Here is a 27,979-nt window from a genome sequence, read left to right on the forward strand (position 1 = left end):
CGATGATTAAAACAAACGCAATTGCTCTGTTAGCACGGATAATTCGTAGAGCAATTTGTTTCAGTCGTCTTCGCAAGGTTCCTTTTTCTGAAAACTTTCTTCCAAATATGATGTGGGTCAAATGGAAATGTTTTCATATTATCTGTATTTTGCTCTCATTGACGACGCTACCGGAGAAAACAACATGCGGTAAGGCCCGAGAAAAAGTAAGTGTAAAGGATTCTCTTTTTTTTCCACACATCTTAATGTAAAACAACAAAGAAATTAGTAGAGATATTAGTTTAGGTCGGTATTTTAAGCAAAATGCGTGACATCTATACGCCTCGTAGTTTCGTTATATACGAGAAGTTTGCAAAAAAGAGGATAGTTCGGTGCAAATATGTGGTCTGCTGTTAGCAATTTCCTGGTGAAGCTTCAATTATATGTCCTTACTATCTTGACTACTATAAAATTTCCTGTTATTTATTTAGGGTAAGTGTCTACTGCACGAGAGTCAAATGCTTATCCTGAAAAGCACTGGCAAATTTGCTTGACATTAAAAATATAAATCAATTAAAATGCCTTAACGAATCGGTATAACTGAGGCTTCAACGCGCGTATCTTGGTACAATGATGGACCCAGAGATTAGGTTGTAGCCCGGCATATGTGATACAGTAGCGACTAGACTTTGCAAGCGCCGAACCATTGCGAAACGACTCCAACCTACCGACAACTGAACATCTCGAAACGGCATGCAAAGCACACAGATTTCAGAGATTGATGAGCTTGTTGTTTTATTAAAGCGTCCACCATAAAATTTTTAGCTTTATATAAGAGCTTTCCTCTGCCCATCGATTTGCGCATAGAACACGGTACTCTAAAAGTTATGGACAACGTTAACACCTGGCACTTGTTTATTTTCTCGCTCTGTGAAAGGCAATAGCCGAATCGGTGAGGCAGACTATCGGTCATTTCTTGCGGGCTGCGAGAAACGTGGGCGGGGGGGATGGTCGGATACTTTGTCGGGAAAAACCATCCCGTCCCAGGTTAGCTTCTTACCTGGGAGCAATAAAGGGACCGACATGCAAGCATCAACCTTAGGCGCACGTTAGTAGGAGAGGCCTCCGTTCTCTGCATCATTTTCCTTGTGTTTCGGACCCGTAGGGGCCACGCCGATTTACCATGCGCGAGATACCTGCCTAGAGTGGACAACGAGGTAAAAGGCACGATGACGACGGCGGTGAAGAAGGTAGAGACACACGCACAGGTCAGCGTATGTATCTGTCTTCTTGTCCGCCGTCGTCTTCGCGTCTTTTGCATTGGATCATGCCAAGCTAAGTGGGACGAAGTTTCGTCGACGTGCTGTCTTTGGTGGCAGGCTCTCGTCGCAAGTCACTTCACGTAGCTGGTTGAGATGTCGGCGTGCGGCCTTGCTGCCAGTTTTGCCTATCCGTTTGAATAGTGACTTCCAGCCAGCGGGGCTTTCTGTAAATCTGGCGGGTTTATATGCGAGAACGCCACATATTGAGATTCTCAAATAATGGTGCCTCAATGAACAAACACAAATATTGATCGACATGAAAAGGGCTTAGTGTGCTGCTTAATCATTACAATGCTCAAGAAGAAACGCTAGCAAATCCATTCGCCAAAACTACGAGAATACTTCCGCAGGAGCATCTCATTCTGCAGGCGTTTTTTGAGTAGCGTCATCACGTACTCGAGCGAACGAAATGCGCGGAGGGGGGGTTGATCCCCCTCTCACCTGAAACCACGTGTGGCTTATCCGCGTCCAGTAAAAAGGAAAACTGCGGCTGCGTCGACGCCGGGTGATTGGTCTTTTAACTCTTTCACGCGACTGTGTACACCACTTGTTTTTGCTAGTCGAGCTTATTCGCAGCATGCGGCCACAAAAGTTCCGTTAAGTGCATCGCATCAGAAAAATATTAATTCTTTTATCTCAACACTATCGTACATCAAGTACAGTCAAAGTGACGCGATTGTAAAACGCTTGCCGTACACATGGTTAACCAGCAAAGCAAGTTAAAGAGAATCGCTGCTGCAGCATCTTCATCGACGATGTCGCTATCGGTGCTTTCACAGCCTTCAATGTCCGCTGAAAAATACTCGACGGCAAGGTGCAGAGTCTCTTTGAACATTACTGTCAAAATCAATATAAAGAATTTCTCCCCCCGAGAGCTGCTTCGCCTTCTCCGCGTTCTGAGCTCAGAGAACACTTTGCTTGCACTGTGCTCTCAACTGTCAACAAAGTAAAAAAAAATCATGCAGTGCACCGCTGGCTATGAAAACAACACACGGATGAAGGACATGGCTGCAGATCATATTTCCACCAACGTGGATAGACCCATATTCCACCAATAAATCAATCACGTTTAATCTCCGTCCGAAAGCAGCAGATGAGGAAAAAATTGAGCGCGCAGCGCGGCCGGTATTTAGTCATAGTTCATGATAGCTGTGGAGCTAGCGCAGCACCGAACGACTGAACGGCCGCTCGCGAGATTCATACAGCTATTTTCTGACAAAATGTAAGGAGTTTTAGTTTAGTATATCACAATATTACAGAGGGACTGATATTATTCAGTTATAGAAGAGGACATCTCATGCTCTCGTGACATGCCTCGGATAATGTTATGGGTTTCATGCACTAGAAAAACTCCGACGAATATTATATACAAGCGAAATAGTGCGAGTTAGTTTCGAAAGAAAAAGAAGGACACTAACATTTCACTCACCTGCGTGGCCATATAATACATGGTGGAGCTAAAACGTGTACTCTGTGTGTCATGACTGGCAGCACGACTTGCCCAGGGTGCTTTACCGCGCCATTTTCAGGAAAACTTCGCGGCTCGCAAGAATGAATAAAACTTATCTTGTCACGGCCAACCTGGTTTGTTCACGGATTCACGAAACATGCAATGTCGTAGTGTTTCTTTCCAACTAACGCATTGACAATCGGGCTTGCACAGCCGAACTACCGAGCGGCTGCCGGTTTGTCATCTGCTAACCCTCTTCCTGACAACCGCTTTGCGCGTGGCAGTCTGTGGGCATAGTGAATTGCTAAACGCTTGCGTTGTCTGCACTTAAGTTGGCTAGCGATTCGAGCAAATAAAGTGTGCAGTCATATGTAACCTTTGCATATAATGTAGCTTTTGCATCGTATTCATAGCAGTACGAATTTTACATTCGTCTTTATAACAGCGTTTGTTAAAATAAACTTCCAGGGGTGTGATTGTATGTATTGTTCATTCATGCTTGCCGTTCTATTCTTGTTTCAGCGTCGCCGCTCACCAAGTCCGTCAAGTGTCGCCCCTGGTCCAAGTCAGGCAAGTGTTTTATCATAATGCAAACTTTATGATCATTGATATTGAAAGCAAGCTCGACATACATAGCCCTAGTATACTATGTAAGACGTACACGCAACGCAACAGAAACAAAACCATTGCTATTAGGAATGCATGATTTGTCCTATCTGGGCAGTCACGTTTACATGTCGTGGTACAGCAGTAAGTGAAGCGTCTAAAAAAAACCACCACAGGCAATATTGCGGAAAATACTGATTGTTGTTTTTTTACAGCTTTGTTACGCAGAAATACAGCACAAATAATACTGTAGGCAAACGCACTACTCCCAACCTACCTAAGTTACTTCTTCACTGCGATCTTTCTCGAAAAATCTGTGAATGCAGCAATAGCTGGAACCCGCATGCGCAGAAAAGCACATGACGAGTGATCAAGAGGTTCACCCGTTGGACAGACTGAAAAATTAATTATTTGGTGCTGTACAATGCAACTGAAGATTCCTGCCGCCCTGTGAACCACCTGAACAGATCATTACAACATCACAACAATGTTGTGCTAAGTGACAGCTAGGTTCTTTTGACACAGGCACTCATTATCCAGAAGGCGCTAAGTAATACTCGGGCCACTCTGGCATTCATACACATTTCTACTTGATAGTAGGATGTTATTAGGCACGCCAATGCCATATTATATAAGATTAGGTTATTCTTTTCATACTGGAAATAGGGCTGTCCAAGGTTAGCGCGTTCTGTGAGGAAGGAAAGAGAACGACTTTTCGATTTAGTTACATACATGCTTCAGACTGTGACCCACCTATGGGTGTATAGGGCTCTTCCAGGCCTTCTAATTTGAGTTTGCAAGTGCACAGTAAAATTCGCAGAAACTTTTGGGTATGACGTACATTAGCAGATGCGGTTCGTGGCGCAGGAAAACTTGAGATTCCATAAAGAAGAGCTTACAGACATTTCTCTGAAGTAAGGATGGCATCCGCACTTTTATCAGGCGACTGCCAATGAATACGAAATATCTACGTTGTTCAGTGCGGCATTTCACTTAAGTGGATTCTGACTGTCTACATCATTCCCATCTGAGGAATACTTGTCAAATGGAGCTCTCAGCCCCCAAGAATGCGAGAGCAAAGATCTATACGAGTCCGTTCAAGATGAGTGACAAAAAAATCAAATTGCTTTACTTCAGAGCTTCTACATGCCGACATTACAGGCATGTGGAAGTAAATTGGACAGACTTTCTACTAATAAGAAGCAATGTACATTGATCACTGTACCCTGCGTCAACCACCGTTAGGGTTTGGTGGTCCAGGTACCCTATTTCATGGAAAAACATCTGGTATATTAGCAGCAGCTGATATTTCTAAAAGCCTATAATATTTACAGTGCACATCCTGGCCACGCCAAGACACTCTTAGTATGTGATTGTGGTGAAGGCTATGCTTGATTTTGCCCACATTAGCTCCATGAGCTTCTGTGAAATCCTCACAACACAGGCGAAAAGTTATCTCGCTTGTTCATCACGATGTTTTTTTCGCTGCTATCCCAGAATCGCACGGCCTCTTCATAATAGTGTGAAACTTGAACTGAAATGCTTGAAACTGCGGCACTTCAAATGGTTCAAAATCACAATTGAAGTATAATTTGCTTGGAAAAATGCTGTTTTGAGCTCTCTTGGCTCATCAAGTCGTAAGCAGTGGCAGATGTTGCGGTGCTTTATGGCTTCGATGAAAGCGTCAGCCTGAAGGGAAGTCAGTGTGCTTCGGGTTGCGCCCAATAATGCCTTCAACGTGAGAAGTTTAATGTCGGCAGGAATTCGTCGGATTATCCCACCAGCGTACTGGAGTCCGTTTCGATGGGACTGTTCAACACAAGCTTACTGATGAAAGCGCAACACGGGCGAAGCTAGAAACCATCTATTGCACCCCCGAAGAGATAAGCGCGCGAGCATGTGTGACAACGCCCTGTAGCTCAAAGTGCATGCCCGGAGGCGCGCAGCCCATCGCCAGCCAAAGACGAGCTGGGCGATGCCCTTTAACGCGCGCACTTTGGCCGTTTGTGTCATCGCGGTGAAGATAGTGAACAAGGCACTGCCACGCTGAAGCACATCGGAGATCTGCGTAACAGCAGCGGCAGGCGTGCATAGAAGTAACGCGCCATGAAACATGCTGCAGGATGCACGCGTTACTGGCTCAGTCGTCTAACGCGTAGCTCTGCGTAGCGAGGTGTCACAGGCTTGAATCCCTGGTGGCGCGGTCCCGAAAACTATTCTTCTGAAATACATTTCTTTGCCGGTTATATATGCAATGAGGAACGTCACGGCGATGGCAAAGACTCGGCAACAGGGTCCATATATTTGCTATTTCAATATTACAACAATAATTACGGCAGCATAGTTGTTGGGCACTTAGTAAACCGCACAAAAATATTGCTAGTTTTTCACAGACTGAAAATGAAAAAGGAACATTCACGAGCCACTCTAGATCATTGCACAAATAATTTTGATCTGCTCCTTAGGAAATCGCTCGGAGCTGCAACTTTTCGTATAAATTCATTGAAAACAATCATTCAAATATTAGCAGTGTAATTCCTCACCAACAGAATAAGCTATGACATTACATGAACTTCTATAACCACAGTAATTTTTTATACCTGGTAAGAATATGTATAAAAATATCTCAAGGTCCTAAATGCATATCGGGATGCAAATCGCAATTTAGGTGCACTGTTATACAGACACCTTTCAATTTTATATCATCCGAGAAATTAACTTAGGTGGTCATGCAACGCCCAATATTTAATGAAATGCCGAAATATGAGGAGCCCTAATAAACACAGATTGATACATATTGACAACAAAAGTGGTTGCTGAATGTCTTAACAAAACCACGTACTTAAGAAAAAGCAGCAGTTATTATATTTGCCGAGACAATGCGAACACCACAGAGCACTATTCATGTAACCCTCATAATAGAAACAATACAAAAGAATGGAAACAATGCTCGTGTTATGTGAAAATAATGGACCGGCATGCTCCGGAATATCTCATGACAATTTTAAAACATCAACTGCAGAAACACGAATACCATCAAAAATACACCACTGAACATTCAACAAAATTATCGATAGGAACATTTATATTGCGGTTCTGAATCCCGTGAGGTGCCGGAAGGGTTATCAAAGGGATAATAAGTCAACCATCTGATTTTAGCACGGCGCCACTAGAGAATTCATACGAATTCCTCCGAAAGAAAGCTTCTTAGTTGCCTGAAATTCGTTGTGGTCCGGGGATCGAACCTGGGACCAACGCCTTTCCGGGGCACTTGCTCTACCAAATGAGATAATCAGGATGCTGAAAATCCACAGCGTGAGGTCCGATTTATCGGCAACTCGAAGCGCATGAACACGGAATATTCGCAAATTGGTTTTGCGGAATTACGCATGGTGGCGTAAGGGTCTTGGACTTGTCGATAAATTTGCGCTGGCGCTGCGTATGACTAGCCTCCTGGCTATCTCAATTGGTAGAGTGACCGACCCGTCGTTGGTCCCGGGTTCAACCTGGACCAGGACGAATATTTAGGCCACTAAAAAGCTTTCGTTCTGAGGGATCCATCTGGCTTTCCTGCTGGCTTCGTGCTACAAACAGGTGATTGTCTCATCATACCTTTCAAGTTGTTTACATTCCTCGCACTTCTACGGCAAGCTATTCTGGTACTTGCAGTGCGCAGCTAGGTGTTCTCAAACCTCGGAAGTTGCTTTCGCACAACCTTAGTACCTGCACAGGTACTAGTGCAGATGCGAAGACTGCATTGCATTAGTAAGATTCCTTCACATAATGCTTTACACATACATTTGTTAAAATGTTCAGTAGAGAGTAGATACCGTTGTGTATTCTTCATTTTTTACATCGTGTTATTCCCTTTTCAGCCTCGCAGCCCCGATATTCTATCATTTCTCGAAGATTTTGTGGATAAGGTAAGTGTTTCACCCTCATAAAATATTTGTGATCATTCATCTGCATAAAGCATGCTATGTATTGTCCTTCTAGTGTTACAACGCAAATAGGACACTTATCATGGGATGAAACAACGGCACAATGCTAACTAATCATATCTGGGCTTTAACGTCCCATAAACCACGATATGATTTAGAGTAACACCGTAGTGGAGGGCTCCGGAAACTTCGACCACCTGGGGCTCATTAAACGTGCACATAAATCTAAGTGCACGGGCCTCAAACATTTTGGCCTCCACCGAAAATGCAGCCTTATTACCGTTAAATCTTTCCTTAATTAGGCTAGTGGTCTTAGGCATGTGTAATAAAACATTGTGCTGGCATCTTCCCATTCCCGAGTCGTTATTGCCATGGAAATATTCGGCTTTATTAACTTCTGTAATAGCTGCTAAACATCGTGTAAGCCAAAAAAAAACGACAGTGCCTCTAGCGGTAAAGTCATATTTACCGAATAAAAATATTTTTTTATCACATTCCTAACCCATGATTCCATCCCCTGGCAGTTTGTCGCCATCATTATAATTCTCATTGCCCCACTCACCCCCCCCCTTTTCCTCTTACCTTTTCCGCTATACGTCGAGGCCACAGCTAGCATTTCGAGTGCTGCATTTTCGGTCCGCGACGATAGCGACCGAAAACTCTACCCAGTGCCCCAACGGCGCGCACGTAGGAGGCTTCAGAAACCCGTCGTTTGGTTGGCGGGTGCTGATTTCGACATCTGGTATCCAGTTCCCGGAACAGCCCAGTAGAAGACAGCTGTACAGGAGTTCTCTTCACGCGCACGCGCGTATTCTCGTTCATTTCCGCGCTGCGCTCCGTTAAACGGCGTTTATCAACTAGGCGGTCGATTCTAGCGCCTTCAGCTTAAAAAAAGGGGGCGGCTGTGCATAGTTCAGTGTGGCGGTTCACTTAGAAAAAACTGTTTTCTAAATCCACAGCAGAGTACATCTGGCCAGTTGAAGCTCTCATAATCAAGAAATTTTACAGGAAGTGTCTGTCCGAATGCGTATACTATCAGAGATGTGCGACCAAGTTGCCTCATTTCAGAGGCTTAATTAGAACGTCACTTCAGAATATGAGAGAAGAGTACCAGTGTTTCCAGTGTTGCTGCGCAACGCTGCTACTAACACGTTTTCATAAAAAGGTTTGTATTGCTTGCAATTAAACGGCCGACGACTATAGTCTTTTCAGTGTGCAGCTGGGTATAAATAGCACATGTAAAATGGATTTTATACAATATTATTTCATGCATAAAAGCTATAAATCAAACCATATACGTTGGTTGAGGGAAAAAAGGAAAAATAGACAGGACAGAGAAGGGAGAACAAGAGTTACGGAAACAATAAATGAACAGTCAGTGTGAATACGCACAACACGAACAACTGTCGCTAGTAGTTCATAGACGCTCGTTAAGTCCAGTCGTCTTCAAATAGCTCAATAGCGCTGTCGTGCCCCAGGATCTTCTTTTCTGATAGCGGTCTTGCATGAGGACGACGGAGGTCCTAGAACACGTCTTTGCGTGGGGTAAGATGGGCAGCTCTACAGAATGCGCACAATCGTCTCCTCACAGCCACATCAGTTGGATGCCGCACTGTTGGTCATTCCGATGAGATACGAATCTGCATTTGTAAATGCCACACCTAACCCCATGCGACACAGGCAAGTTGCGTGGCGACGGAAGAGTCCGGATGGCAAACGAAGACGCAACTCAGGGGCAATCTTAGAAATCTTAGAAATTCGCGCTTTTTTATCGTACGAGGACGGACTGAGTACACACAAGCACACCTTTGTTAAAGCTTTCAGTTTTATGTATGGGCTTGTGCGCGTTAATAATTCTTGATTGTCGTTCTGTGCTCTTTTCAGCTCTGTAGCCCCCCAGGTCTGCAAAGTGTCGCCATTGGTACACGTCGGGCAAGTACATTATGTTCATACAAAATATATGATTGCCGCACTACAAAAAAATATTGCATATTGTTTAGCTGATCTACAGTGTCAATCAAACATATAACATGAAAGAAAATGACAGTATTCTATCACTACTCTATGATTCGATGTATTTTGGAAATTAAGTATATATAACGTTCCGCAACAGGATTGAAGCAAAGTGAAATAACACCACAGAAGTGACTGCATCAAAGTTTAAATTCAAAGTCTCCTACAATTTTTAGCGCTAAAAGACAACACAACAAAACCTACAGCCTGAAGCGCTCCTCAGAATGACTCGGCGACTAGTTGTGATAGTTGGGATCTCTAGCACTGCATTTTCTTTCAAGTGAACAACACCAAAAGAGCAATACCAAATACATAGGTTGAATATAATCATTGTGACTTCTTTCGTAGTTTAGGTAATCATCCAAGGCATAATACTGAAACATGCTGAACTATGGCTAGCACTATAAAAAAACACAAATATAGATATGCAGGAAAAGTCACTTCTTGATTCAAGGAAACCAGACCTGTAGCAGCTCGATTCTTTTTTCTCGAGTCAGTCAGTCTCAGTATGTTGTATTTATATCTTTTAAATCATCTGTTTTCAATGTAACGTCTTGCGTACCTCAATGCTCAATATTAGGCCAGCTCCTCTTTCTTCATTAACAGAAATGAGCTACCACAGTAACATTCCCGTTAAACTCCGCATGTACGCCGATGGCTGTGTGCCTTCTACCACACGAATAAAAACCCCTAACGATCACATCACCCCTAATGATTCATTTGTATCAATCCCGTTGTGGTATGATACTTGGCAGATGCAAGGTACCTTCTGTAAACTGTCTGCATGTCATTTGCTAAAAGTTATCTTCCTTCTTTAACTTATTCGCTTAATGTATCGCCTCCAGAAAATGTGCCTCAATACAAATATCAAGGTCTTGCATTAACTAAAGATCCGTCTTGGTCATATCTCATTGAAGTCATGTGTAATCATGCCCTTTCATGGCTAGGTTACCTACAACGTACTCTACGTTCCGCCCCAAGTAACACAAGACTCCTTACTGATAATAGCCTGGTTCATCAATACTCGAGTAGTTCTCTGTCATATGATACCCTCACAAAATATCGAACATCAAAACAATTGAATCTGTCCAGAAGAAAGCAGTACGCTTAATATTGTGCCGCTACGATAGGTATTTTTCATGTAGTTCTCATCTTCATAGTATTGAGCTTACCTTCTCTGTTCTCGTCGTCAAGCTGTATCTTTGAAGTTTCCTTACACTCTCATTCACTGTCCACGATTTCCTTTACTCAGTCACTGCAGCACTTCCGCTAAACCAACATCCACCAGACATCATCATGAGCTGAACATGACCCGAACTAATGCGTATAAGTACAGTTTTTTCTTCCGCACTATTGAAATATGGAATGATCCACCAGGCCATGTTTAATTGTTACCAATTGATGAATTAGTTTTGTACATTACTAGCCAACTGATCTTCATGTTCTGTACATTTTGTTCTCCAATCCTGCGATAGCCCTTCAAGGCTGGAGTATGTTGAAATAAAATAAATAAAAATAAAGTCGCGAGACGAAATAGGACACCATATCGCTTGCGTGACCATCACCAAAGCAATAAAGAACGCTGACAAAGAATGCGTACAGTACACATCCTCTAAATGAATGCAATGAAACACCAAATCCCTAAGGCATGGATAGTCATACTTTTAACAAATTCACCTCATAGTGCAACAAACTTTCCACTCTTAGAACTTTAAGCGGCATTAAATAGAAAAAGTATTTTCATCGTTTCTACCTGAATTTCAACCATTCTAGGGTATTCAGCGCGCAACCTAAGTTAGCCTGTCCATGTAATAGGGCTTTTATCGAATATTGGTAACTGCACCATTTAAACTGCTCCTTCGTAATTATTTTGTTAAGGTAAACATTTCTTTCTGGCAATGTGTTATTCAGTATTATTAATTCTCCTTTGGTGTGATATCTTCTTTTCAGCCTAGTTCCCCTTCAAGTCCCCGAGAACTCAAACGTGCGCCAAAACGGGCAAGTGTTTTATCCTAACGCTAACAACGGTATTTTTGAGGTTCATACGAAGTACGACATACCGTCTACGTCGTATACACTGCAGCTCGAGGGGTACACAGAAAATTGAATTTACAGCACTACGTTATTTACGTGGCGAATAACGTATACGCACTAATACAAGAGGAAACAACCAGGAAAAAAGAACACCAGGTGGGTGATTCCACGTAAGATCGAACAAACGATGGCTGGTCGACCTCTCAAATTTATTTCAAAATTTTATATATTACTGCCTGATGAGTGAAAAGAAGAGATCCGCAATTTGTTTTGCCGCCAAAAATTTTTTCGAAGCACAGGAAATCAATAATGACGAAGAGGTGGAGTGGTGCGCTCATCCACTCTGCTGTTTTGGCCAACTTTCGTTATGAATTGCACAAAATATATTAAAGTTAGGTAGCTGAAATTTATTTACCTAAATATATGCATGTTTTTGCTTCTGCTCAGGTATTTTTAGTTTTTATGTGTAGTGTAGATGTTTTTATAAAAAAACCTCAAAAATGGCCCAATCGGCAAAATTTGCTTTACTTTGAAGGTCTTTATCTCAAAAAAGCCGTGTAGCAGAGCGACAAAAATTCCGCATTGCGTTCTTCGCATGCGTATCTACCAAACTGCCAAATCTTGTATTTATATAACTTTTCAGTAAAGAGATATGATCGGGCTAAGTTCAAGAAAACACCGAACAATGAAAACTTCTGACGACAATTAAAAAAAAAACCCCATTTTTTAAATTTCTTAAACTTTGTCCACTTATTCTCCTCCACATCGGCTTTCACAATCATTAAAAACATGTTGCATAATCTTCTTGCACTAATAGTTACGGCCCCTCCAATGAGACCCTTAGGCAAGGATGGGCAATCCCGACTTCTTGCCCAGCAAGTGTATAAAATGCAGGCAGGATTGAATTTCTTTTTATTAAAAGGCCAACAGTACCGAAAAAGGTGTCGCCGGCACTGAAGACGTTAATTTTGAAATTATTTGGTCACTGCAGCGGCCACGAGCGCGGAGCTACCGAGCAGGCGCGCGCGCACCCGAGATGCTCGTTGTAAGAGACGGCGCAGTGAGAGCTCGTTCTCGCGTCCTCAGACCGATTGAGTTCGAAACAGTGTAGTGGAGCAGATGCACGAACGAGTATGCGCCTGTGAAAGAGGACGAAAAGACGACCCGCGCTCTGATTGCACGAGAGCCTGTACCGCCTCCGTCAGCGTTGCATTGCGTTGCCGTACGGTCCTTTTTTCGTTGCGACCTCGTTGCAACTTCATTACTCCAATAAACCTCATCACATTTGGTGGAGGTTGCTGAGATCCCCAAACAGACCTGGAGCTCCGCTCTCGCAAGTTGGCCGAAAGACCACCGGACAACATGACTGACGCAGTCACTGCCCAGCCAGCACCACAGGCTGCCCCGTCCCCTTGCCCCGGCTCTACCCGTCAACGAGACCCGCCCATCTTCAGCGGAAGTGGTGAGCACGACGTCGAAGACTGGCTCTCCTTATACGAACGCGTAAGTGCCAGCAACAAGTGGGACGACGCCTCTAAGCTTGGCTACGTTATCTTTTACTTGGCTGACGTCGCTAAACTTTGGTTTACCAACCGCGAATCCGCCATCGCCAACTGGTCAGCCTTCAAGACCCTCGTAACTGAAGCATTTGGCCGACCAGAGGTCCGCAAGCTCCGCGCTGACCAGCGTCTACGCCACCGAGCGCAGCAGCCTGGAGAGACATTTCCCAGTTACATTGAGGATGTGCTAGACCTGTGCAGGCGGGTTAACCCATCTATGCCGGAAGACGAGAAGATCAGGCACATCCTCAAGGGTATCGAAGATGGCGCATTCCAGATGTTGCTGGCGAAAAGCCCGACCACTGTGGAAGTGCTCGTCAGCCTGTGCCAGAGCTTTGACGAATTGCGTCGTCAGCGTTCCATCGCCCGGCAAAGTCTCCCATCACCAGATTCGATCTCGGCCGTCGCAGTCGCAAACGGCAACGTTTGCCAGGGCACACTTACCAACCAGATCAAGGACTTCATCAGAGAGGAAGTGGCCCGACAGCTCTCCCTGCTACCTCATAGCGACTCGTCCACCGCAACCCTGCCTCCGACACTGCAGCAGGCCATACGCACCGAAATTTGTGGCGCCCTCCCTGCAGTTCCGGCCCCTTACCCGCGCACTTCCATGCCGTCCCGCCTCTCGAGTTCCGACTACGCAACGCCTGCTCCATCTCAACCTCTCAGCTACGCAGCTGTGGTCGCGCGGCCCCCACCGCATCCAAGCTCCTTATCGGCACCACCCAATGCCGCCTCGCCTCCAGTTTACAGGCCCCCACCACACTTCTTCCGTCCATGAGATGCGTGGCGCACTCATGACAACCGCCCTATCTGCTTCGCGTGTGGTATCGCTGGCCATATTGCGCGCGTCTGCCGCCGCCGTCCCACACCTGCGTACGCCTCCTTCGGCACTCCTGCCTACGCGCCGCAACATGCCACCACATCTGCATCCGAGCAGAGGCACTCCGACTCGGATCGCCGCTCAGCAAGTGCTCGTTTCCCTTCTCCTCGTCGCCGGTCGCCATCGCCTATGCGTCGTCGCCCACCTTCTGATGAGGGAAACTAATCAGTGCAGTTCCGGAGGCAAGAACTGCAACTTGTGCGCAATTCTCAAGGCCTCCATTTTCGCCGCAAAACGTTATTGATGTCGAAGTTGAGGGAGTCGCCGCACTAGCACTTGTAGATACCGGGGCCGCCGTTTCTGTGATGAACGCGAACTTTTGTCGGAGGCTCAAGAAAGTGACAACATCTCTCTCTGGCATGGTGCTGTCCACGGCTAGCGCGCAACGCATTCATCCCTCAGCTGTGTGTACGGCGCGCGTCATCATCCAAGACATTATGTACATCGTCGAATTTTTTGTCCTGCCATCTTGCTCTCATGACGTCATCCTGGGTTGGGATTTCCTTTCACGTCATGACGCTATCATCGATTGTTCACGTGCGGAAGTGTCCCTTGTGTCAACATGTGAATTTTCATCTCCCGACCGTTCTCTCCTTCCCTGCAAACTCATCGTTGATGCCGACACCACCTTGCCACCGGAAGCTTCAGTCCCTATTACCCTTTCGTGTACTGCTCAACCTGACGCCACGGTCGTGTTTACGCCATCTCCATTGTTTACTGAACGCAAGGGCATCGTTCTCCCATTTGCCGTTCTCACAATTGCGTCTGGGTCAACCGTAATGCTGATTACAAACCACTGCAACTACCCCATTGCCTTACTCCGTGGTGAAAGTTTAGGATCCGTACAACCTGTCGACCACATCGATGATCTTGATCTTCCCGATGACACCACATGTTGTCACATCGCCACAATCACTCCCGCATCTCAGCCATCAAGTTCGTCAGCGTTCGACAACGCCATTGACGCAAACCTCTCCCCCTCTCATCGCCGCCAACTTGTTGATATCCTTAACAAGTTTATCTCTTCTTTCGACTGTCAACAACCTTCGTTAGGCCGCACCACGACTATCAGTCATACTATCGACACCGGCTCCCACTCGCCCCTGCGACAGCGGCCTTACCGCGTTTCCGCCGAAGAGCGCCGCGTCATTACGGAGCAAGTGGATGACATGCTTCAACGTGGAGTGATACAGCCTTCTCAAAGTCCTTGGTCATCACCTGTGGTATTGGTAAAGAAAAAAGATGGCACCATTCGATTTTGCGTTGACTATCGCCGCTTAAACAAGATTACGAAAAAAGACGTCTACCCGCTACCGCGAATAGACGATGCTCTTGACTGTTTACAAGGCGCCGAGTACTTTACATCCTTGGATCTGCGTTCTGGGTATTGGCAGGTGCCCATGGCTGAGTGTGATCGCCCTAAAACAGCCTTTGTAACGCCCGATGGCCTATATGAGTTCAATGTCATGCCATTTGGGCTCTGCAACGCGCCTGCAACATTTGAGCGCATGATCGATACCATCCTTCGAGGCCACAAGTGGAAGACTTGCTTGTGTTACCTGGACGACATAGTAGTCTTTTCAGCAGATTTCCCGACACACCTTGATCGTCTGCACGAAATTCTCACGTGCCTAACTTCTGCGGGCCTACAACTTAACACCAAGAAGTGCCACTTCGCAGCACGGAAACTAACCATCTTGGGACATGTCATCTCAAAAGACGGCGTTCTTCCGGATCCCGATAAGCTTCGAGCTGTCGCCGAATTCCCAAAGCCCACATCGATAAAAGCCCTCAGAAGTTTTGTCGGCCTCTGCTCCTATTTTCGCCGCTTCGTGCGCAACTTCGCGTCCATCATCGCACCTTTGACGAGTCTGCTTGCCAACAGCAAAGGTATCTCTGCATGGTCAAATGCATGTGATGACGCATTTCGCCAGTTGCGCCGCCTGTTGACCTCACCACCTATCCTTCGTCACTACGACCCCACTACTCCCACAGAAATTCACACCGATGCAAGTGGCGTCGGTCTTGGTGCAGTTTTGGCACAACGGAAAGGCACCAAAGGTGAATACGTTGTCGCTTATGCAAGTCGTGCTCTCAAGAAGGCTGAATTGAACTACTCCGTGACAGAGAAGGAGTGCTTGGCGATAATCTGGGCATTGACGAAGTTTCGCCCGTACCTTTACGGCCGTCCTTTCGACGTGGTTACAGACCACCACGCTCTCTGTTGGCTTTCCACCTTGAAAGACCCGTCGGGACGCCTGGGCCGTTGGGCACTTCGATTGCAGGAATACGACATTCGTGTCGTATATCGTTCCGGTCGCAAGCATGCGGATGCTGATGCACTCTCCCGCTCGCCAATAACACCAGATGTGGCTTCTCTGTCACCCCTCTCTAACACCTGGTCACCACTCGACACCACTGACATGCTTTCGGAGCAGCGTAAAGACGCATACCTTGCCTTGTTGCTCGACTACCTTACCGATACTTCTGCTGTCCCTTCGACGAGAGCGCTACGCCGTCAAGCAGTCCACTTTTCCGTGCGAGACAACATTCTGTACCGCCGCAACTACATGCCAGGTGGTCGGAAATGGCTCCTTGCTGTCCCTAGTCATATGCGCTCTGACATCTGCGCGAATTTCCATGCAGATCCCCAAAGTGCTCACGCCGGCGTCTTGAAAACCTACGAAAGGCTACGTCAGCGATATTACTGGCGAGGAATGTATCGCTTTGTGCAGAAATACGTTCAGTCTTGCCCTACATGCCAACAAAGCAAGACACCTCCGCGACACCTTACTGGCACGTTGCAGCCGCTCCCGTGCCCGGCTCGCCCATTTGACCGCGTGGGTATCGACCTCTACGGCCCCCTCCCGTATAGTGGCTCTGGAAACCGGTGGATTATTGTCGGCGTCGATCATCTTACGCGCTACGCTGAGACTGCAGCTCTCCCGGCAGCGACCGCCCGCGAAGTTGCACTTTTCATTCTCCGCAGCTTCATTCTACGCCATGGTGCTCCGCGGGAACTACTCAGTGATAGGGGTCGCGTGTTCTTGTCAGAGGTCATCCAAGCCCTCCTCGCTGAATGCAACATCATTCACCGGAAATCCCCCGCCTACCATCCACAGACAAATGGTCTCACCGAGCGGTTCAACCGCACACTCGGCGACATGTTGAGGATGTATATCTCCTCCGACCACACCAACTGGGACACTGTACTACCTTTTGTTACGTTCGCTTACAACACCGCGACGCAAGCGACTACCGGCTTTTCCCCGTTCTTTCTCTTGTACGGCCGCGAACCTTCCCACCTACTGGACACCATACTCCCGTACCGCCCTGATGCCTCTGAGTGCACTCCAGTTTCTGAAGTCGCCAGATACGCCGAAGACTGCCGTCAGTTGGCTCGTTCCCTTACAGCGGAAGCGCAAGGTCGACAAAAGACGCATCATGACGACGTTCGTCACCCAGCTCCTACGTTTCCTGCTGGCTCCCTTGTTTGGCTTTGGGTACCCCCCCACGTCCCTGGCCTTTCCTCTAAACTTCTGGCGCGGTACCATGGTCCGTACCGTGTCATTCATGCCACCTCGCCGGTGAACTACATCGTCGAGCCCCTCACACAGTCGCCAGATTTGCGCTGTCGAGGGCGCGAGACTGTACACATCGACCGTCTCAAGCCCTACTACGACCCCCTCATTCTACGTACTCCATGAGTCGCCAGGATGGCTACGCTTCACCCCGGGGGTATTGTAGTGGAGCAGATGCACGAACGAGTATGCGCCTGTGAAAGAGGACGAAAAGACGACCCGCGCTCTGATTGCACGAGAGCCTGTACCGCCTCCGTCAGCGTTGCATTGCGTTGCCGTACGGTCCTTTTTTCGTTGCGACCTCGTTGCAACTTCATTACTCCAATAAACCTCATCACATCACATAAACCTCAACACCTCTCGGGTGACTTGAACGCACGTGCACTGGAGCTTCGCTATTCTATCCGCCCTCTGTTCGCATCTCAGCTAGGCGCTAATAACACGGCGGAGATGGAAGCAAGATGAAAACTCTATAAGGGAGCTATGAGCGCTCGCTTCACGCACGCTGCTGCCACAGAAACTGCACTGCGCCAGTTGCGATCAGTGGAAAGCATGAACGTGGCGCTCCAGTGGCAAAGCAAAATATGGAATGTCAAAGGAAAGAAAAGCAAAACTATCGGTAACCGGATGCGCTTGTCTATATTAGATGTCAGCAGCAGACGGCGTGAACTGGCCGCGCGTTCGGTGCGCTGTTCACACTTCTTTCGGCGCGGATAGTTCTTGTGCTTTGCTCTTACTCTACTCCTCCTGTGCGTCTCATGACGAGAAAGTATAGCTCTGAATGAGTCTATTGTGGAGACTACCTTTGGAAGCACAAGAAGCTTAAAGGAGTACTGACACGAATTTTAAAAAAAATTCGGATTGTTGCTCTAAATAAAAATACCGGTGTCGAGAAACCTAAAACGACTATTGTAGTGCCTGGGAATGCATCCTATATATTTTAATTAGCGACACCTTAAAAAGACACGTTCGGTTTCGATATCGAGGGGGTGGCTTCTCAGTGTCGTTTCATAGCAGTGTGACGTCACGGAGATACAGAAATTCGCGACGTACTAGCGGGAAATCCGTCATCTGCTCGTGGTGCAATAGACAACGATGAGTGAATTGTCGTCCAGTGACCCTGACAGTGATTTCTACGATTTAGGCTGCATGCAGGACGCAGAACTCGCGAACTCGGAGGAACTGTCTTGACTTGTCGGGATAATGTCCTTGCTGTGTGGCTGGCTTGCAAATGCTCAGCGACAAAAACTTCAAAGTCAAATTAAAATATTTTATGCGTGTTCTCCGACTCCAGTGTGTGGACAGCGTGGACACTGCATACCAACGAAGCAAAAAATGTCCCTTTTGCGATATCTCAAAATCGTGTCAGTACTCCTTTAATTACTGCAAAGAAGCCAAAATTTCGCAGAGTTACCGACCCAGACATAAATGCTTTGAAGGAACGTTTAACGCCCGAAATATCAGTGACTGTCAGTGAGACGGACTACTTGTGCTACGCGTGCTTTTGCTACCACTGCAATGAAAGATCTTCACGGAACGCACAGTTTAACGATGACATTCTTATGCCCCCTGAAAAAAAAATCGACGCAATTAACCAGATCACTGCGACTACCGGTGCACGTGCGTTCAAGTCACCCGAGAGTAGTTGCTGTTTCGAACTCAATCGGTCTGAGGACGCGAAAACGAGCTCTCACTGCGCCGTCTCTTACAACGAGCACCTCGGGTGCACGCGCGCCTGATCGGTAGCCCCGCGCTCGTGGCCGCTGCAGTGACCACATATTTTCAAAATTAACGTCTTCAGTACAGGCGATAGCTTTTTAGGTACCTGCTGGCCTTTTAATAAAAAGAAATTCAATCCTGCCTGCATTTTATACACTTGCTGGGCAAGAAGTCGGAATTGCCCATCCTTGCCTAAGGGTCTCATTGGACAGGCCGTAACTATTAGTGCAACGACATTATGCAACATGTTTTTAATGATTGTGAAAGCTGATGTGGAGGAGAATAAGTGGACAAAGTTTAAGAAATTTAAAAAATGGGGTTTTTTTTAATTGTCGTCAGAAGTTTCCATTGTTCGGTGTTTTCTTGAATTTAGCCCGATCATATCTCTTTACTGAAAAGTATATAATACAAGAGTTGGCAGTTTGGTAGATAAGCATGCGAAGAACGTATGCAGAATTTTTGTCGCTCTGCTACAAGGATTTTTTGAGATAAAGACCTTCAAAGTAAGAAAATTTTGCCGATTGGGCCATTTTGAGGTTTTTTATAAAAACATCTACACTACACATAAAACTAAAAAATACTGAGCAGAAGCAAAAACTGCATATAGTTTAGGTAAATAAATTTCAGCTACCTAACTTTAATATATTTGTGCAATTCATAACGAAAGTTGGCCAAAACAGCAGAGCGGATGAGCTCTCCACTCCACCTCTTCGTCATTATTGAGTTTCCTGTGGTTCGAAAAAATTTTTGGCGCAAAACAATTGCGGATCTCTTCTTTCCACTCATCAGGCAATAATATATAAAATTTTGAAATAAATTTGAGAGTCGACCAGCCATCGTTTGTTCGATCTTAGGGAATCACCCAGGTACAAACATTGCAGGAAAATCAGCATTCAGAGCGCCGTACACTGACAAAAATAGCATTTTGCTTATTTGACAAAAAAGGATGACGATATACCATGCCACAGTTGCTTACCTTAACTTAGTCTCAGTATTCTTTCTGGTCGACGGATTATCATTTTAAATAGCAATGTCGCTGTAGAGAAGGTGTCTTATAGCCAGATATCGTTCAGCGTACGGTTGCATGATTGGCCGTTGATAACATAACCTTTCAAATATTTCCAGAAGCATTCGTGGAGACATACGTTATTTTTTCGCTTGGTAGATGAACATAATGAACACCACATGCAACGTGGACAATATTTTTGCATTTCCCGCTACCGCAACATTGCTTCTTCGTAAGAGACCCGTCTCGGTCGTCTAGTTGTTGTAGTCCTTGACTGCTGACCATAATGACGCAGGATCAAATTATGGCCGCAGCGCCCGCATTTTTATGGAGGCAAAATTCTGGAGGGCCGTGGGCTTAGGTTTAGGTGCACGTTAGAGAATGCCTGGTGTTCTAACTTTGTGGGATCCTCCACGACGGCATCTCTTAATCATACCGTGGTTTTGTGACATAAGACCCCAGCAAGTATTATTATAAGACCGGCTGTTTTTTCCACCACAGGAAGTGGAGAAAACGATCTCCATGCCAAGCCGCTTTATTGAGATTCGGATAGCGCCGCCCAGAACAAACATGCAAGAAGCCTAGGCATCGGGGCACCCCAGGATATTTATTATTAAATGTGAAGCAGCTCTTCTTGAAGCAACGGCACTCTAAGTGTTTATATCTATCTATCTATCTATCTATCTATCTATCTATCTATCTATCTATCTATCTATCTATCTATCTATCTATCTATCTATCTATCTATCTATCTATCTATCTATCTATCTATCTATCTATCTATCTATCTATCTATCTATCTATCTATCTGAATGTATATGCGAACAGCATTCGTTGGTAATGTTTAGGAGCAGATTTTATGTAAATGCCTATTTTGTTCCTTGCGTTGCAATCGCCCAATTTTAAGATATGAGCATGATTTCGCGGTTACGAAGGGCTTTTGTAGTGTTTTCATAGTGCCTATAAATGCCTATTTTTGGCTTTGTGCCTAAATTCGTATAAAAAAATGCGTATAAATTCCAATTTTCAAAATCGGCGCTTTTAGACTTCCTTTTAGATTGCAGTTTTACACCGTTATTCATCTTTCAGCGCAACACTCACTGTTCATATCTCTATGGGCTTCAGACTAGTCCTCTAGTTCAACCTAAAGCTCCTCTAGTTTTGAAAGGTAGCGACACCAACACGCGTGCCTTCTTGAGGCGTCCAAAGATCAGCGCTAGGAGACAACGCACCGCTTGATCCCGTGTATTTTGCAGATGCCTGAAACCAAATTGAGAGCCCGCGTGAACCGCTAAATTATTTACACCTGGAGCGTAAGATGCTCAGCGAATACCAAACTACAGGGACAATAAGATGAACGAGCCCGGAGCACGTTAAACTTTGTAATAACACGCCTGCGTTTCTGACGCAGTTTCTCAGCAGTTTCCCCTGGCAGCTATCATGCAGGGCAATAATTTTTTTGTTTCTTTGCACGTTTTGGAATTCCACTTAAAGTCAAGTAGAGGTGATATTTCGGTGAGGTAATACTCCTTGTTTTCTAGTTCGAAAAAAAATATGCATGCTTTGAGCTTACTCCTACTTTAGCAAACCTCATTGGTTGCCTAAACCTCTGGTCGTGAGCAATGCAAAGTACGTGACCTATATAATAGGGCCTAAAACCAGAATATGACCAGAAAACTGAGTTAGGTGTGCGTTAACGCAACAGAGTTAACCAGCTCGCTTTGCAGAAATGCCGGTGTCGGCATCGGTGATGGCATCGTTGGTTGAGAGCAAAAAATCGTCATCTTGTCCGTGACCTAAAAATAGAGAAAGATTCAAATAAATTAAATAATGAAAATCTTCGGGTTTGAGCGAGAACAGAAAGCAGGCCGCCTGCGTGGCAAGCAGGTGCTCTACCAGATACCTATGCCATTTCATGAAACTGCTTCGAAAAAGACACTATATAAATAATCCAGGAAGACGCAAACAAAATAAATAATAAGAATCCTCGAGTTTGAGTGAGAACTCATACCGTATGGGTTGCAAACAGGTGTTATTCCACAGAGCAACAGTATTTTTTAAACTGCTTGAGGAGAAAAAAAACTATGAATGTCATGTAGTGGAAGGAGTGTCCTTAACGCATGTAACATTGCGTGGAAGAAATGTAGAATCCTGCCAGGCGTCAAAAGATGTGAACTGCGCAGCGAGTGGGTCTTTTCAAGGCCCGCCCATTACAAAGCCCTCAGACATATTTAATAATCAGCAGAAAAAGCATCAATAATGTGGACAACTGCGTAGGATTCCGTATTGTCTTGCGCACGCGTAGTCGACCCTTAGCTGATTCGCAAAAGGAAATACTATGGCTTAATGGGCACTTGACTGTAGTTGCAGGAGGCATTCTAGGATACTTTGAAACAGCCAATGTTACGCTCCAGTTGTTCGTTCCATTACGGCACGATTGAGGCATGCGCCGAGAACCGAAGCAGGTCTACCATTTAAGAAGGCGATGCTCACGGGGTCCGATTAAGCAATCCCGTTCTACTCTTGAAGGGGAAGCTCAAGCGTCCCCGAAGTCTTTTGTAGAGGTGCAAGAAAATAAAAGAGCACTTGTTGAAACTGGGTTTTGTTGCAATAATCCATAGCAAACTTTTGATTTGAAACCTTTGCTGTGTGCGCTCATCTCCCCTCATTCTCTTGCAGGGTGGCTTGCGTTCCTTTGGTTTCGGTCGATGAGGAAAGATCTTCAGTGCTACATATGATTTCAGTTTTTCTCCACCAAGTGTCTTCAAGTATTATTTACTCCAACTCGTCTAAAGCATTTAAAATATCACGCGGAATGCTTCAACGAAGGAGCCTTCATCAAGCTCGCGCATAGCAGTACGGCAAAACATCGACCTCGCGCATAGAAGTGGTAAAAAAGTAGTCCAGAATGGTCCTTTTCATGTGAGCTTTAAGTGTTGAAGGCACTAAGGTGAAATAAACAAACGCAGCTGTACTGGGGCCCCGAGCTACTTATTGTGAGTAATACGGGGCGTGACTCTACAATGACTACTACGCACAAATATACACCATCAAGAATGCTGAAACAATGATACCGTTGCTGAAATAATGCTCAGGCATATGCACGAACAAAGGCACGCCGGCAAGGCGAAAGGCGGCTTGAAGTTATAAACATTGCAAAATCACTTACTTTGCATAGTCGAAGGAAATATTACTTTAAGGGCTCGAAGGTCGCGGGATCGAATCCCGGCCGCGGCGGCTGCATTTTCGATGGAGGCGAAAATGTTTGAGGCCCGTGTACTTAGATTTAGGTGCACGTTAAAGAACCCCAGGCGGTCGAAATTTCCGGAGCCCTCCACTACGGCGTCTCTCAGAATCATATGGTGGTTTTGGGACGTTAAACCCCAGATATTATTATTATTATTATTACTTTAAGGGCTCGTTTTTCTTTGCTAGACACAATATTAACGAGAACTAACAGACAGCAAATGCCAAGCAAATTATAGGGGTGTTATTTGTAGTAATTAGATTATAAATGTGAAGAAAGTAAAGTGGACGAAAAGATGACTTGCCGCCGGCAGGGACCGAACCTGCGACCTTCGAATAACGCGTCCGGTGCTCTACCACTGAGCTACGGCGGTGGTCATCTCCCCGTCCACTTTATAGGGTATATATGTGGATTGAAACTTAGGAGTGTCAGCCAGCGCCAGTCGCAGCCATGGTGGCGAGTGTGGAAAACTCTTTTTCTGCCTTTTTGGCGTCACGTAGCACGTGATCTGTTTACGAGCAGGCAGCTGACCAATAGTCCCTCGCATACTACCTCAAGGCATCATGTCTGCCAGAATGAGACCCTCGCTATGAATGAAGGAAAGATTACTTTTAAGGGCTCGTTTTTCTTTGCTAGACACAATATTAATGAGAACTTACAGACAGCAATGCCAAGGAAAGCATAGGGGTGTTATTTGTTGTAATTAGAATATAAATGTGAAGAAAGTAAAATGGACGAAAAGATGACTTGCCGGCCGCAGAGTGTTTTGTGTACGCACGAATTCACTGCGCTAGATTTTGTGGAGCCATACCTTCCTTCTGCAGTTATTGTTGTCAGCACGAAAAACAAAAAGGAAAAATGCTTTTTTCCATCCTCCGCGCGCTGAGGCAACCGAAGCCCAGTTACTAGCGCGTCACGCTCGAAGCATTAAATTCAAACACTGAAATTCTTACGTCCACTTAAGCATCACGTTACATAGACACTTCCAGGTTGCAGCAACAATGCGCGAGGCGCGTGAAGTACTCCCTGCTTACTGAAATGGTCCAACTCCACGCTTGGAAACACAGACATCCGTGCCTAACACCGGCGCAGGGCTACAGCCACTTTCCTAAGGGCGGTATGCGAAAGTGGAACGGCCACCTGTCCCCACCGCCCTATCAAAGGGCGTGGAGGGTGGATCAAAACCTTTAACTATTTTTTAAAGGCACAGAGTTCAACCAACTTCCCGAAAACAACTGCTAGCAGCGGTGAAATGGGACTCGCCGGCCACCTAACGCAGCCGCGGTGACATGGCGGGTACGGTTGGCGATTGCGAAACCGTGGAGAGCCGTCAGGGGAAACGACGAGTGAAGATCAAAAGAAAGAAAATGTGGACGCGCACAGGGCTTTTTTTTTTGTAATTTACTTCAGGTTTTCACCGAGATGGGAGAAATTGACGCCGCGCGATTAAATCGCATTGCTCCCTTTTAGTCTTTTAGCGGTCGGGCAATCTGCTATTGTGCTGACCTTCTCTGCCATGCCGAAAAGAAAGATACCCAGGAGCGTGTTTACTCAACGGTGTACACTAGGCTCAGCAACCTTGAGAATAAAAAGAGAGACCGTTTTCTGCGAACCGTGCGGGACAAAACACAATTTGAATGGCTATGATCAACTTTGGGCGCCTTTGTGGCATCAAAAATTGACCTTTTTTGTTATTTCCTGTTGTAAATAGAGGTCGCGCATGCCTTCCTTTTGAAATTCTAACGCTTTTTTGTAAAAAATTTTTGCGCCTACACTTATGGTGTTGTAGGCCTAAAACTTGTTTGCCTGCCTAGTTTTGGTGCCGAAAAAGTTGTTCTGCCTGCCTGTTTTTGGTGCCGAAAGTGCGCTTTTTAGTGCCTAAAAATCCGACCTAAAGTCATGACAGCAATAACGTGACTTCCCTGCAGCGTGCATAATGCAATCTTTTCCACTAGTCACGTGCGGTATATACGCGCATACTGCGGCCCAGCGGTATGCGGGTATGCGCCATAGCTGATTCACACTCCGTACCAGCGGTTTTAAACACGCGGCCCACGGGCCGCATGAGGCCCGCAAACCTTTCACTAGGCCTCGACCAGCACATGACTGTCTTCGTTCGATATCTTTTTCGACACAATGATAAATTGAAATGTCCGTTTCACTTTTTCATGTGGATATAACAATTATTGCAGTACACGTAAAAAGTACAATTAACGTGCCCTATACCTTCCATGTCTTCATTATCGGCTGCATTTCATTAAGGTTTGGTCGAACAAAGAGAGGAGCCCTCAAAAATTCGCTTCCTTCATTCATTAGCGAGGGTCTCGTACTGGCAGAGTTGATGTCTTCTGGTAGTATGCGAGAAATTATTGGTCAGCTGTGCACTCGTTAAAGATTCACGTCCTACGTGACGCCACCTGGACAAAAAGAGTGTTCCATACTCGCCGTCACGGCTAAGGAGCAGCGCTGACTAACACTTCCAGGGTTTGTATGCACATAAATACACGATAAGTGGACGGGAGGACGACCGCCGCTGTAGTTGGTAAGGGCATCGGACACGTAATCCGAAGGTCGCAGGCTCGTTCCCTGCCGGCGGAAGTTGTCTTTTTGTCGACTTTACATTCTTTACATCTGACAATTAAACTAAAACAGTACAATTAACCTCCCCATGTAATTTCTTCATTATATGCTGGTTTTCATGACGGTTTTAAAACTTGCGGGACAGTGCAGGAGGGTACACGAATGACCCCAATCGAAGCATTCACTGACAATAAAAATGTGAGCACTTTTCACGCTTAAAAGTGGACTCTTCTTGGGCTTGCAGTGTGATGCTAGAAGGAACCTATAAATGCAAGGTGTACTAGGTACAAAATTACTTGCTGTGCAATTACTAATGCTTCTTTATAAAAAATCTTGTTAAAATACTCATGTCGTTGTGAAAGTGTGCTTCTGTGCGTTCGTTATTTGATTGCCCTGCTATGTTTTTTTCAGCCAAGGTCCCGAAGTCCGGGAGGTTCAAGTGCTGGTCCAGAACGGGCAAGTGTTTTATCTTTTGGGAGTGCTGATATTAAACTAACATACTAGATAACGTCTACCATCTACAGAGTGCAACCAGTGTAGGTGTCAGTAGAAGAGACAGGCAATGCTACTGAGAATTTATGCTTTGTTGTATCTGGCCTAATACGCATACTCACTGTTTAGCGGCCAAAGGAAAACAGGAAAAACAGTGCAAGGGATGACATTTCATCTACACAACCGAAGGGCCTCCTTAGCAGCGTTGAGCGCAGAAACGCAACACAATTGAGAGAAGAGGAGAATGCATGACTCCGAACTATTATCTCCTATTGCATCAAATACCTTCACGCTGATAATGTGAATCCTAACTAGCTCGCACAGAAAACCATATGATAATTCATCATAACAATCGGGCGCTACAGTCGAGGCATTTTTATAGACAACACTCACTTCAAACAGACCACGGCACTTGCACATTTGGCAGCGTTGTCAAATAAGTCCCAGTACCGCAGGTGGCGATCATTCATGTTCCCTAAGAGGCTCGTGAATACAGCAGCCAGTCTGGCGTATTTATGATTTACCACTTGAGAATGGCATCCAGAAACCGCGGCAATATGAGTACACTCGCTTTAGATGTTTCTTTTAACGTTTCGGCTTTTCACTGAAAAGTCAATTTGGTTTAAATTACTGCGGGTACCATTCTTCAGATATTGAGTCACGCTACGGCAACATGACGTTACTTCCAGCATATTGATTTGGGTTCGGCTATTGCCTATTATAGCGGGTCTTTAGGACCCAGACTCGAGTTGCATTACTGCGCTTGTGAACTGGAATGGGGACCAGTCGTTTTCAGGAAAACCAGTCCCCGGTCGATATCTCGAATGAATGTCGATGTAGGGTTGCTTTTCTAGGTGCGCCTGCACGTGTTAATACTTCGTAATCACCGGAAACGCAACGCAAATCACACCCATGCACACACGCACACACACACACACACACACACACACACACACACACACACACACACACACACACACATATATATATATATATATATATATATATATATATATATATATATATATATATATATATATATATATATTTATATATATAGCGTTCCTCTAAGGTAATTTACTCAGAGACTGAGCTAGAGAGAGACGGATTCCTTCCGCCATTAATTATCCCTGTTCTAACCATCCCTTCTTCTTCTTCACTGATGCCTCCGCGTTGATGCTTCAGGCACAGACCACTTGACTCTCCCGGACTTCATTGTTCACGCCTCATGGTGTAATATTTAAAACTATTGCTGATGGAGGCGCATTCTGTGTGCCCAGAGACTCCCAGGTACCAGATGGTCTTCAAGATACCCCGCTACGAAGCCGTCTTGATGACTTGAAAGGGCCCACAGAACTTATCATTGGAACTCCTTATTTTTTCCGCACCAGGACGAAGTCTCCAGGTTGTATGTCTGGTATGTCACTGCTCCGTCTGCGGTCAATGTTTTTTTCATTTTCTTTTTGTAGGCCTTTTTCTGCTTCTCCGTTTTATTTTTCTCAAAAAGCGCCAGGTGTTCAAGAAGGCCCAGTTCGCGGTCAGCTGGAAGAACCGGTACAGTCCCTGA

General features: G+C 45.6%; 1 protein-coding gene across 1 annotated transcript; it reads left to right on the forward strand.

Moving 5' to 3' along the window:
* The first annotated feature begins 7 nt into the window (after window positions 1-7).
* Window positions 8-27,979, forward strand: LOC119373198 (uncharacterized). The gene is made up of 6 exons (XM_049411242.1): window positions 8-206; window positions 3,274-3,321; window positions 7,233-7,280; window positions 9,183-9,230; window positions 11,262-11,309; window positions 27,920-27,979. Exons 1-6 carry the CDS (start codon window positions 108-110, stop codon window positions 27,977-27,979), a joined length of 351 nt encoding a protein of 116 aa, XP_049267199.1. The 5' UTR covers window positions 8-107.

Source organism: Rhipicephalus sanguineus, chromosome 11 (genome assembly GCF_013339695.2).
Source record: "Rhipicephalus sanguineus isolate Rsan-2018 chromosome 11, BIME_Rsan_1.4, whole genome shotgun sequence".
NCBI lineage: Eukaryota > Metazoa > Arthropoda > Arachnida > Ixodida > Ixodidae > Rhipicephalus > Rhipicephalus sanguineus.